At 48.2% G+C, this 13,018-nt stretch overlaps 1 protein-coding gene across 1 annotated transcript in view; it reads left to right on the plus strand.

Annotated features, from left to right (window-relative positions):
* Nucleotides 1-3,740: 3,740 nt before the first annotated feature.
* Nucleotides 3,741-13,018, plus strand: part of IL13RA1 (interleukin 13 receptor subunit alpha 1) — a 55,006-nt gene continuing 45,728 nt past the window's right edge. The window contains exons 1-2 of the mRNA XM_047764489.1: nucleotides 3,741-3,992; nucleotides 10,567-10,706. Coding sequence (XP_047620445.1) covers nucleotides 3,914-3,992; nucleotides 10,567-10,706 — 219 coding nt within the window. The 5' untranslated portion in view covers nucleotides 3,741-3,913. The remainder of the gene's footprint in view (nucleotides 3,993-10,566; nucleotides 10,707-13,018) is intronic.

Genomic DNA, 13,018 nt, shown 5'->3' on the forward strand with positions numbered 1-13,018 from the left:
AGGGTCAGGAGGGAAATTCCCTATTTGCTACTTCCCTCTTTTCTTTGCGTTGCACTAGGGCTGAAGATAATGTTCTGGTTTCGCTTAACAAAAGGCAGAAGACCCTTTGAGAGATTTTTGCCTAAGGAGCCAGAATTTTTGGCTAAGTCCTAGGTCTCTTCGGGAGCCTATGTCCTTTATGAACTCGGGAGAGGGCCTCTCACTAGCTGGAAGGAGATCTGACTTTGAAAAGAGGAACACCCTTCTCCCCTCCCAGATATTTTCTTGTTCGTGCCCTTTTCTAATTCCATTTACAGAAAAGAAGAAAGTAAAGATCAAGAAAGCCAACTGGATGCACCAGTCCGCCCAGAACTGCAGCCAAGCCCAGCCAAAGCGGAAAAGAACTGAGATTGGGAGTCTCACACCCAAGTCATTAGGGCTCAATGGATTAAGGGTTAAAGCTAAACTTGATGTTGACTCATCAGGACTTTGATTACACAAAGCCAAAATGAGAGCGCTTTGTTTATTGCAGTTCCTGGAAAGCCTTCCATCTGTCTTCGCACAGGCCAAGGCAGTGGCCCAACTCAATCCAAGATGCGCTTTGAGTAAAAGTACACTGAGATTACAAATAGAAGTTTGATACAGCAGAAACAGCATTCCTAACTCTCGCCTAGCCCTACAAAAAGAATTTTTTTTTTTTTTTTTTGGTTAATGTTGCTTGATGTTTAGGGTCAAGAGGAAAAGGAACTGACTACAACAGTCATACTCATGACAGCGGGCAAGGACTACCACGGCCATGCCACCATGCTTGGTTTTCTTTCTCACAATACTCAAAGTTTCAGGGCCTTTTCTGGAGGCTAATGACAAGTCGCGACCCTTAATTTTCTAATCATTTGCTGCCATTACTGTTCATTTCGTTAAGCACTCGCTCAGTCTATGGCAGACAGTGCCCACGATGGCACTCGGCCAGTCCCCAGGGGCTCCTGTTCCAACTGAAGACTTCTTAAAAGGCAGATGACATAATCATTTGGGAAACATTATTATAAAGTTATTGTAGAATGTTTATAGAAAATGTCAACAAGCGTATGTGTGTGGTGACGGGGAGGGAAAGTCTTGGGTTAGAGAGGAGCTGGCCTATTTGTCGGAGGGATTTAGAAATAACAGTCGTCTCTCTCAGCTCTGCTGGCTTTGATAGTTTATAAAGTGTTTTATTTTGTTCAATAATACACACAGGCAAGGATTTATTCTGAACTTTGAACCACAAGACTCAGTATCTCAAGATTCAGCACAGGCGGGCCTGACTCCTGGAAGCCGCCCCTGCCTCTGCCCCCGCATAAGTTACCCCTTCTTGGTGTCTGCCAGTTCCCCATTCTTGCCTTTGGTTTTTTGTTTGTTTGTCTTGTTTGTTTGTTTTTTTGGTGGTTTTTTTTTTTTTTTTTGTCTTTTTAGGGCCACACCCATGGCATATGGAGGTTCCCAGGCTAGGGGTCTAATCAGAGCTGTAGCTGCCGGCCTACACCACAGTCACAGCAACGCAGGATCCAAGTCGTGTCTGTGACCTACCCCTCAGCTCATGGCAACGCCGGATCCTTAACCTGCTGAGTGAGGCCAGGGATCGAACCCGAATCCTCACCTATGCTAGTTGGGTTCGCTAACTGCGGAGGAACGACGGGAACTCCTGTTCTTGCTCTTGCGATCGCCCCTCATAATGCCTGCAGCTCTTTGTTGGCAGGGCCTGCTTTTAATGAGTGTCTACCAGAGATTCTGGAAGGATGATAAATGTTTATTGTCCTTAAGGACCTTAATTCCAAGAGTGAAGCCTTTGTTTCAGATCGGTTAAACATCCCCATACCTTTTGAGTAGGGTCTAGACTAGGCGTATGATCAGCATTTTTATTGCTCTATTTTTTTGCAACAGATTTCAGATGTGTACATTGGTTGAATTCAACCAAAATACACCCCAGTCAGTGGGTCTCATCACCCATCCAGACTTGAATCTTTTTTGGGGGGTGGTGACAGAATAATACCCCCTCAACAGTGTCCATGTCTTAATCTGAGACAAGTATGAATACGCTGGTTATTTTATATGGCAACAGTGACTTCGTAGGTGTGATTAAGTAAAGGATTTTGAGATGGGGAGATTATCATGGATTATCTAGTAGGCTCCATCTATTTTTTCCTTTAACATTAAAAAAAATTATATATTTTTAAAGGTTACACTTCATCTACAGTTATTATAAAATGTTGGCTATATCCCCAGTGTTGTAGACTACATCCTTGTAGCCTGTTTTATTTATTTATTTCGTCTTTTGTCTTCTTAGGGCTGCACCCGAGGCATATGGGGATTCCTAGGCTAGGGGTTGAATTGGAACTGTTGCTACTGGCCTACACCACAGCTACAGCAACATGTGATCTGAGCCGCATCTTCGACCTACACCACAACTCTTGGCAACGCCGGATCCTTAACCTACTGAGTGAGGCCAGGAATACGAACCTGCATCCTCGTGGATACTAGTGGAGTTTGTTAACCACTGAGCCGCGACGGGCAACTCCCTTTGGAGCCTATTTTATACCCAATAGTTTGCACCGCCCACTCCTCCCCGCCCCACTGCTAACCACTAGTTCCTTCTGGATATCTGGTAGGTGCAATCTAATTACAAGGCTTTTCAAAAAAGAAAAAGGAAGGCAGGAGGGTCAGAGTCAGAGCAGGAGATGTGCTAAGGGAAGCAGAGGTCTGAGTGGTACAGAAAGGGGCCAAGGAATGCAGTCGGCCTCCAGAAGCTGGAAAAGGCATGGAGACAGATTCTCCCTTAGAACCTCCAGAAGGAAAACAGCTCCAGCCACGCCTTGATTTTACCCTAGTGGGACTTCTGACCTCCAGAATGCTAATATAATAAAACTGGGGTGTTTTTAGTCACTCAATTCGTGGTAATTTGTTACAGCAGCCATAGGAAACCAAGGGTTCCTCTTTTCCTCCATCCCCAGCGACATTAAGCCTCAGCCACCCACCTTCCATCTCTCTATATGTATGAAAAAGCAATATGTAGAAAGTTGGTCGTGAGCTTTAAAAACATCCCTTTGTGGTGCAACGGGTTCGGTGGCCTCTTGGGAGCGCTAGGACGCCAGTTTGATTCCTGGCTAGACACAGTGGGTTAAGGATCCTTCGGTGCTGCAGCTGTGGCCTAGGTGGCAACTGCGACTCGGATAGGATCCCTGGCTCGGGAATTCCATATGTCGTGGGGCCGCCAAAAAAGGAAACATTTTTAAAAATCCAAGTATATAGTATGGCACTGTCGGTCATATTTACAATTTTTGCTTGCGCCCCCCCCCCCCCCCATTATCACCAGATTTCAAATATACTTTTCATCCTGTTTACAAAGCATGCTCCCGCCACGTCCCCTCCTCTGGTCTTCCAAGTCCACCATCTGAGGTCAGACCTGGGATTACTAACTCGGGAGTCAGAGTTTAGGAAACAAGGGCTCAGAGGCCCACGTTTGGAAGCCGCGTCTCCAGACTCCCAGGCCAAGGCTCGTTCCCAGAGAAGGCCCTGCCCGGGAGCCCGGTGGAATACAGCTCCCCCAGCACGTCCGGGGCTCCGCCGGTCTGCACGGTCCGCTCGGCTTGCAGGCGCGGGGGCCGGGCCGCGACGCGGTCGGGGAAGTTCCGTTTGGCCGGCGATCCGCCTCGGGGCGGGGGACTGGGCTGCGGCGGGGCCAGGTGTCGCGCAGCAGAAGCCGCTGCGGGAGCCACCGACGCCCCGCCCCTCCACCCGCGCCCGCCGCCAGGGGTTACCTGCGGCCGGTGGGCGGGGCGGCCCTTCCCGTCTGCGCCGGCCCCCGGCCTCCAGGGCGGCGGAGCCGGGAAGTGGGAGAGGGAGCGGAGGAGGCGGAGACTGCCGCGGCTGCTGCCCGGCCGGGCTCCGAGCGAGGGGCTGCATGGAGCGGCCGGCGCGGCTCTACGGGCTGTGGGCGCTGCTGTTCTGCGCCGGCGGCGGCGGGCTGGCCGCGCCCGCAGGTGAGTAGTGCGGCCCCTGGGGCAAGGGCGGCGGGGGTCGCGGCCGAGAGGCCCGCCGGGCCGAGGGCGGCGGTGGGCGCCGGGGACGGGCTCCGCGATGCCCCCGCGGCCGCCTCCGCCGCCACTCGCGTGCGGCTCGAGGTGGAGGACCCGGAGCGGCGGAGGGGCCAGAGGACGACGATTTGTGGCCACACGTCCCTTGGCCGTCGGGAAGCGCCGAGGAGCCCGAGGCCGGACCGGAACGAGTCCTTGGCCGTGGAGTCAGGACCGGGCATGTGGCCCGTGAGCCCGGGAGGGGTTGAGGGCCCAGGAGCCCGCGGGGACGGTGACCGAGGTCCCGGCGAGCCGGGGACCCGCCGGGGCTTCTAGCGCAGCGGGTCTAGTGAGGGAGTGAGAGTTGGAGGGAACCTCTGAGGCTCCTAGTTCCTGAAGGAAAAGGACGTGAGGGTCACGGCCTCCTCTGGCGTCCAAGAAATCCAGTGGGAAACCCGGAGCAGCATCCGCGTGGATGCCTTTCTTTAATATTTTCCTTTAAAAAAAAAAGCAACCTTTATACTTTGGAATAATTTTCAATTTACAGAAAAGTTGCAAACATAGAGCGTTCGCGTATGCCCCTCCCCCCCTTGCGGCAATTTCAAATTAATCAACCAAGAGTTACTGTGAAAAGTGGGGGCTGATGAGTTGCTCAGGGACGGCTTTTTCCGGACCTTCTTGGTGAGGATAGTAGATCCATAGTCGATAGGTTTTATTGTCATGTTGACACAAACGCTCACAGTTTTGTTTATTGCAATTTCACCAGCGTGTTGTGCTTTGAAACCCAAGTTGAAATGTTGATTAGGAAACCTCGCTGCCCTCTGTTGATTCAGTCAACAAAACGTGTGCAGAGCTGGCTCACTGCCAGGCTGTGTTCTAGGGGCTGAGAATGCCGCGGATGAGCAAAACAGAGTCCCTGCCCTTTGGTGCTTCTCTGCAGTTGGCAGAGTCCGAGAAAGGGGGGTGGGAGTGAAATATAAGGTATGTCAGATGGTGAGAAGTACTTTGGAGGAAAACAACGCAGAGGAGGGGGCTGCCATTGTAAATAAGGTGGAGTAGGAAGACCTCCACTAAAAAGGTGGCCTTGGATTAGAGACCTGGGGAGGTTTGAAGTTGGTCAGCTAATAATGCAAGTGAGGACTTTCCATTGTGTCTCAGCAGTAACGAACCCAACTAGTATCCGTGAGGATGTGGGTTCAATCCCGGGGCTCGCTCAGTGAGTTAAGGATCCCGCGTTGCCCTGAGCTGCCGTGTAGGTTGCAGACACCCCTCTGGGGTCCCACTTTGCTGTGGCTCTGACGTAGGCCCTCCGCTGCAGCTCCGATTGGACCCCTGGTTTGGGAACTTCCATATGCCCCAGGGGCAGCCCTAAAAAGACAAAAATAAACAAATAAATAAATAAGTAAAAATTCAAGTGCTTTCCTTGTTTAGTACTGAGCCAGGCTTTGTAGGTTCACTTAGAACCTTAGAATGTACAGTGTAATCCTCGCCCCCACCCCCAAGTGCCTGTAGTTTACTTGGGGAGATCCGGTTTCCATAATTATATAGGGCAGCTGCAGTCCAGAGAAGGGAAAGGACTTGTCTAGGGTCACCCATCTCATTAGTCTCCTGATTTTCCCAGTGCTACTCCAGCACCCTCCCTGGCACAGACTCCCTCCCACACACACCTGGAACAATACACAGCTGGCCCTCTAGCTAATACTGGCAATCCCCAACTTTATCAGTTTTGTCACAGAGGTTCATTGGTGACTTGGTTACTTAGAATACAGAAACTTGTTTCCCATTGGAAATATTGATAGAATTGCATTGAGGCACGGTGACAGATTTTAAAAAAACAAGTCAGGGGACTTGAATTTTAGTGGTCTGACATTTCCCAGCTGTGGAATGTCAGGGCTGGTCATTTCCTCTCCCTTGTGCAGCAACTTTTTTATCTGTGACAGGAGGTTGAACTCTCTAAATTCTAAGGGCTCTTCCAGCTCTAATCTTTTGAGTGTTTATAAAAAATGATTTGGTTACCAGCTTAGTTTAGTCTCTTTAGATTGGTAGCCCACACCATGGCATGTCTTAAGAACAACTAGCATTTAGTGTTTACTCTATGCCAGGCAGCGTACTAAGTTTTCCACTTGTACTGTTTCATTTGATCTTGGTTTTTTTTTTTTTTTTTTGGCTTTTTGGCTTTTTGGCTTTTTAGGACCATACCCATGGCATCTGGAGAGGTTCCCAGGCTAGGAGTCCAATTGGAGCTCTAGCCACCAGCCTATGCCAGAGCCACAGCAGTGCTGGATCTGAGCCGTGTAACCCACTGAGCAAGGCCAAGGATTGAACCTGCATCCTCATGGATGCTAGTTGGGTTCACTAACCGCTGAGCCACCACGGGAACTCCTGTTTCATTTGATCTTTACACAGAACCTGTCCATTAGGTGCTGTTATCAGTCCTATTTTGTCTATGAGGAAGCTGAGGCATAGTAAGACCCAGAGCCTTGCTCCGCCTCTCATAGGTGGTAGCTCGGAGGAGCCAGGCTTCCAACCCCAGCAGCCTGGTTCCAGAGGCCAGGCCTGTAACCACTGTATTCAGTGCCTCCCTCTGCAGAAGTGAGGGGAGTCCTTGGCTGGGAGAGGCGCTAACCCTCCCAGCGTGGCCAGGCAGGACTGGTGGGCACCCATGTAGGCACGGACAGGCCATTGGTATGAAGCAGAATGATCATGAATTGGAGACTTGCTTCATAATCGCCAGAGTGTGTGGTCCAAACAGTAACTTCAGAAGCCAGGAAACTGAGAGCTGGCAGTGTCGTGGACAAGCTAAAATTTGCGCTAGACGTTTAGGGGGGATGACATTTTGAGCAGGTGGAGAAGTTATTCCCAGTGGGGGCCTAGCAGGAGCAGCGACCCAGAAGTAAGAGTGAGAATACCTCTTTGTGCTCAGCAAGGAGCCGGGCAGCTTCCTTTGCCCTTGAAGCTGAGTGGGGCACAGCGTGAGGGTAATGACACCGGAGGAGAAGCCAGCAGGGAGACATGACTGACGGAGTGTGAGGGAATCCCTGGGGTGTGAAGCTGGGCAGAGAGGTGGCCACTAGAAAGATGTGTTGTGTCATCTGTCCAGGACCCGGCCTTACCGGTGTATGTCTGCCGGTCTCACCGGGCCCAGCAGAGCACCCCGGTTAGTGTGATGGGGATGATTAAGAGAGGTGTTGCAAAAAACACTGAAAGAGATTAATGACCCAGTGAATGTAAAGGAAGGAGCTGAATGACTCATGTATGACTTGTGATTTCCTTGACTTTTCCCGAAATACGCATGCTTCTGCCATCTCCTGCGATTGAACAGGAGAGAGCAACATTGCCTTGTTATCAGAAACAGCATTGATGGTGCTGATTCCTAACTAGAATGGGATGTTGTGCTTGATGACCGTACAGATCGACTGGAGGTTGGAAGTTTAGTCGAGGGAGCTCCTTGAGTCCCTCTCTCCTCTCTGCTCCCCTTTCTGCCAGCCATCAACCCATACGAAATGGGTTGGAAAGAGATGGTAAGGAAAGCTTCTCAGGCAGAAGGGATGCTTGCTCTGTCTCCAAGGCCATGGGTGTGCAGGTCAATCCCGTAGAAAACCAAAGCAGCTGTTTAGAACTGTTTTGTCTCTTCAGAAAGCAAGCGAGCAGATAGCAAGCATTTACACAGCCCTTGTTCTGTGCCAGGCACTGTTGGGAGCTTTTTATCTGAGTTAACTCATTTAACCCTCATCGTAACCCTTTTTCCTTAGGTTATTTTTTTTCAATCAATCATCCTCATGTTATAAATGTGAAAACCGAGGCAGAGAAAGGTTAAGTAACTTGCCAGCTAGTAAATAGCAGAGCTGGCACATGAGCTCAGGCAGTCTGGCTCCAGAGTCCATGCTCTTAATGACTCTACTAATGCTGAATTGTACGTCTTACATATGAGGAGCTGTTAGAGACCTTTACAAAAAGGACAGTCTCTGCTGGTTTATGTATATGTCTGGATGTATTATACCCTCATCCACACATTCAGATATATTTATAAACATTTGGAGATTGAATTTAAACTTTCCACGAGTCTGTGTGTGTTTTAAAGTATAGGAAGTAGAGGATGTCTCTTGCAACACAGTGGGTTAAGGATCCGGTGTTGTCACTGCCACAGCTTGGGTCACTGCTGCGGTGCAGATTTGATCCCTGGCCTGGGAACTTCCACATGCCATGGGCACAGCCAAGATAAAGAAATAACTAATAAGAAGTAGAAAAATCTCAAGAGAAATGGAAGGAACCCTTTTTTTTTTTTTTTTTTTTTTGCGGGTTGGGGGGGAGGCTTGGTAGGTAGCCACAGGTGCCCCCAAATGAAAACCAGTTAGAAGACCTGACTAAAGATGCTTCGGAGCAGACGGGGTGGGGTGCAGAATGAAACCCATTGGAGAGACTGGAAAGAGGGCGGGCTGTTGTTCTGTTGAAATACTGAGGTGAACAAATAAGATTTAAAAAGGTCTTCAACTCCCTTGAGAATTGGGGCATGATTTAAGCATACCATAATGGCCAATATTTTCACGATCAGGGCTTTCATTTTTTGTGTGGGAGTGGGAGGTGGGTAGGAAGGCAGAGTGTCAGCAAGTGCCAAACCAGCTCTCCTGGACTGTTGCTTCGGGGTATTTCTGGAAACTGCACAGTAAGGGAGAGTTGGTAGTCTTCAGTAGGAATAGGGTTTTCATTAGAGGCTCTAGACCTGACAGATGACATGTCTTCAAACATATCATTGACGTGATGTTACAAAGGCCGAAATGGAGTAGCCGTACACGGCTGTCACCACTTCCAATCATAACTGAAAATCACGGTCGCCTGTGCCATGGATGCTGCCTGGCACTGGCTGCCTTTTCATGCAGTGCAGTAGGGTTTCCTGCGTCCTTGAGGACTTGACCTGCTGTGGGCTCCTCCTGCCTACAGTTGGGCCTTGGCTCTACCTTTCGGGAAGGCTAATGGTTGGGGAGGCAGGAAAGGCAGAATGGATATTGAGAGTCGAGGGCCTGTGCAGTCTGCTGTGTATAAAACTGACTTTGGGGGAAATCGAAACTACTTCGTGCCTGCGGGGCTGATGTTCGGGGACAATGGGAATTTGGGGTTCAGTTAAAGAGGAAGGCGACGGTATAAATATGGCAGATTAGGTGAGAGGCCAGAGCGCTCCAAAGTTGGGTATCAAATTGGCCTAGGGTATAAAATAGCACTCTACCGATGGATAAATTAATGTAGCTGGAGTCCTTAAGTAATTAATAATGATTAAGTTTGCCACTTTAGACAATTTGGGGGATCGTTCTTTAAATTAGTGTATTAACCTTTATTTTGGAATAACGTTCGACTTACAGAAGAATTGCAAAGATAGGACAGAGAAGCCCTGGATACGCCCCATCTGGTGTATAGAAGGGCGATGACTTTGGGATTCGTGGTCTCAGAAGACGTCCTCGGGAAAGTTTGTAAGGATGATTTTCTTTCCCTGCTCTATGGACTTCCCTGCCTTTGGCAGGAGCATGAAAACTCCTTTCCCTGATCCTAGAGCTAGGTCCAGAATAATAGAGTCAGTAAATATTTGGGAGAGACAGTGGTGGGTTTTCTCCAAGAGAAGCACATTTTTTAAGACACTCGCAGTTTCTCCTCTTTTCTTGCCCTCTTCAGATTAGTCGAAGCTACCATTCCAGCTGTTTAGTGTCAGACCTCAGGGGAGGATTAGGGAGCAGCAAGGGCTGTTTAATCTCTTTCTCAGTATTTCTTTGGAAAAGTTATAAAAAGCAATTACCAGGTCACGTTAGCAAGCGTGATTAAAGACGAGCTGCTTAAACTGCTCCTAGAACTGCTGAGATTCACGTGTCTGTATTGAGTGACCTGTGGACCACAAGTGTAGGGAACCCCAAATACCTGCAGGAGGAATGCTTAGACATTTAAGAACATACTTGTCAGAGTTCCCATCTTGGCTCAGCGGTAACGAACCTGACTAGGGTCCATGAGGAGGCGGGTTCGATCCCTGGTCTTGCTCAGTGGGTTGAGGATCGGGCATTGCCGTGAGCTGTGGTATAGGTCAGAGACACGGCTCGGATCCGGTGTTGCTGTGGCTGTGGTGTAGGCTGGCGGCTGCAGCTCCGACTGGACCCCTAGCCTGGGAACCTCCATATACTGAGAGTGTGGCCCTAAGAACACACACACACACACACACAAAAAAAAAAAAAAAACGAAAAAAAAAAAAGGAATATACTTATCTCTGTGTTCACACTTTCTGGGTCTGCCTCTCAGCTCTGCCGTTTACTGGCCATGGGATATGGGGCAGGTGACTCACTGACCCTGTGCCTCAGTCACCTCATCTTTAAGATGAGGCTGATGTCTCATAAGGTTGTTGTGAGGACTCACTGGATTGATATGTGGGGAGAATTTAGCAGGCTGCCTGTGTTAGCTCTTGTTAACTCAGGTTTATGATTCTTGGCCTCTAAGGAATGGGTTGAATGAACTACTGAAAACACTGACTGCTGCTGCTAAGTGTATTTCTTGTGCTTGATTTGGACAGAAACTCAGCCACCTGTGACGAATTTGAGTGTTTCTGTCGAAAACCTCTGCACAGTCACATGGACGTGGAATCCTCCTGAGGGAGCCAGCCCGAATTGTAGTCTATGGTATTTTAGTCATTTTGGCAACAAACAGGATAAGGTAAGTTTTCCAGAACACCTTGCATTGATGACGTGAAGTGAACACTGTGAGTTGGAGCCAAGAATAAGCCAAATTCTAATCTTACTTCAAAGTGGGATTTTTTTTTTTTTTTTTTTTTGACTGCACCTACGCATGTGGAAGTTCCTGGGCCAGGGATCAAACCTGCGCCACAGCAGTGCCCCAAGCCACTGCAGTGACAATGCAGCATCCTTAACCTGCTGCATTTCAAGAGAACTCCCAAAGTGGGATTTTTGTTTTGGGTTGTGTCCAGATTTTAACTGGGAAAATTACGGACACAACTGTTGACAAAATTGAACATTAGACAATCTTTACTAATTATTTGCTGATGACGTACAATTGAGATTATTGCTCCTTTAGGAAAACCAGATATTGTTATCTAGTAGGCCCCCAGTAAATAATTCGTATGTTAAAATCAGTTCCTGTAGGTACTCAATCATCATGTTAAAATGCGTTTCTGTGTTCCTGCCTTAGCCTCGTATTTATAGAACACTTTCAGTTTCTCAGGGAATTTTCACTTTTACCATCTCACCGATCACATGCGCAGATAGATATGCAAGAACTCTGTGATGTGTAAGTAAATGGCCACATGGAAAGTGAAAAAAGAAGATGTCAGTGGCAGATGGGGTTGACCAGAAGGTTCCCTGATGCTTGAGGAAAAGTGAAACTTTGAGCCTTTCCAGTCAGATATGCGACCAGTCTAAGTGAATTTTTGTTACTAGGACTGGATCCTTTTGGATTCTTTATGACAGTCTTATTCAATGGGAGTTTCTCTTGGACCTTATTGGTTTGTAGCCCCTTCTAATTGACAGGTTCTTCAAAACCTCGTATGGTCTGTTCAGAACTATTTCATACCTTTATACAGTCCTTGGATTCCACATCTGCAGATGGAAAATATTAGAAGAAAAGATACCAGAAAGTTCCAAAAAGCAAAACTTGAATTTGCCATGTACTGGCAACTCTATGTGTCATTCGCATTGTACTATATAAGTAATCTAGAGATGATTTAAAGTATGTGAGAGGATGTGTGCAGGTTATATGCAAACACTACACCATTTTATTTATTTATTTTATTTTATTTTATTTTATTTTATTTTATTTTTTGTCTTTTTGCCATTTCTTTGGGTCACTCCCGCGGCATGTGGAGGTTCCCAGGCTAGGGGTCGAATCGGAGCTATAGCTGCCAGCCTACACCAGAGCCACAGCAACACAGGATCCGAGCCTCCTCTGCGACCCACACCACAGCTCATGGCAACGCCGGATCGTTAACCCACTGAGCAAGGGCAGGGATCGAACCCGCAACCTCATGGTTCCTAGTCGGATTTGTTAACCACTGCGCCACAACGGGAACTCTGCACTATACCATTTTAGATAAAGGACTTGAGCATCCTTGGATTTTGGTGTCTCTGCGGGGTCCTGGAACCAGTGCCCCTTGGGTATAGGAGGGATGAGTGTATCTTCTTTCAGTAGGTGGGTGGGGGAGGTGGAGGATGTTTGGGGTGGAATTTGTCCAGGCTTGGGGGAGGCCAATGAGAAGTTGTTATTAATGACAGTACTTGGGCTCAGTGAGCTGTGGAATCACCATATTCAAGCAGTTTGGTGGCAGGAAACGTCTGGAGGACGAGTTTGGTGCAGCACCAAGCTAGCTCAGTGGCCTGGGGTAAATTACTTAACCTCTCTCTCTGTGCCTTCATTTTCTTGTGTGTACAGTGTGGCCCTACTCACTTCCCTGGCTTGTTGGGCCACTAAAAATCAAGTCTGTGAAAAGTTAATGAAGTGAGGATAGAATGGGCTCTTCCTCTTGAGGGGACCTTGCCAATCTGCCTTTCCACTTTGCTGCTGAAGTAAGTGTTCGTTATCGTTTAGGGATTGACTGATAAATAACTGGGACTGGTTAGAAGTAAGTGTTTGTGTTTTAAAAGAGGTCCTCCAAATGCGGAAGCCTATGAAACCCTGGTAGGTCAGTTCCCCTTTTCATGCTGTTGGCTTCCTCTTGTCCCTAAGGAGGGGCCTCCGACAGTTGGAGTCTTAGTGGCAATTTTTGGTAGTTGAGTCTTGAGACGTTCCAGGAAAGACTCTTCAGTGCCTCGCCTAAGTATCTAACTGAAACCCCCAGGAGAAGTCACCGTCTTTCTCACAGTTCCTTATTTATTAGCCTGTCAAGCATGCTCAAGAATCAATCAGGTAGACATGCTAGCCTAGAAATGGAGCTGATTCCTCAATATAATTACAGAAATCTAGACTTAAAGTATCTTTAGGAGGCAGTGGAATCAGATAGAACTGGGTGTGAAATT

Source organism: Phacochoerus africanus, chromosome X (genome assembly GCF_016906955.1).
Source record: "Phacochoerus africanus isolate WHEZ1 chromosome X, ROS_Pafr_v1, whole genome shotgun sequence".
In the NCBI taxonomy this organism is placed as follows: Eukaryota; Metazoa; Chordata; class Mammalia; order Artiodactyla; family Suidae; genus Phacochoerus; species Phacochoerus africanus.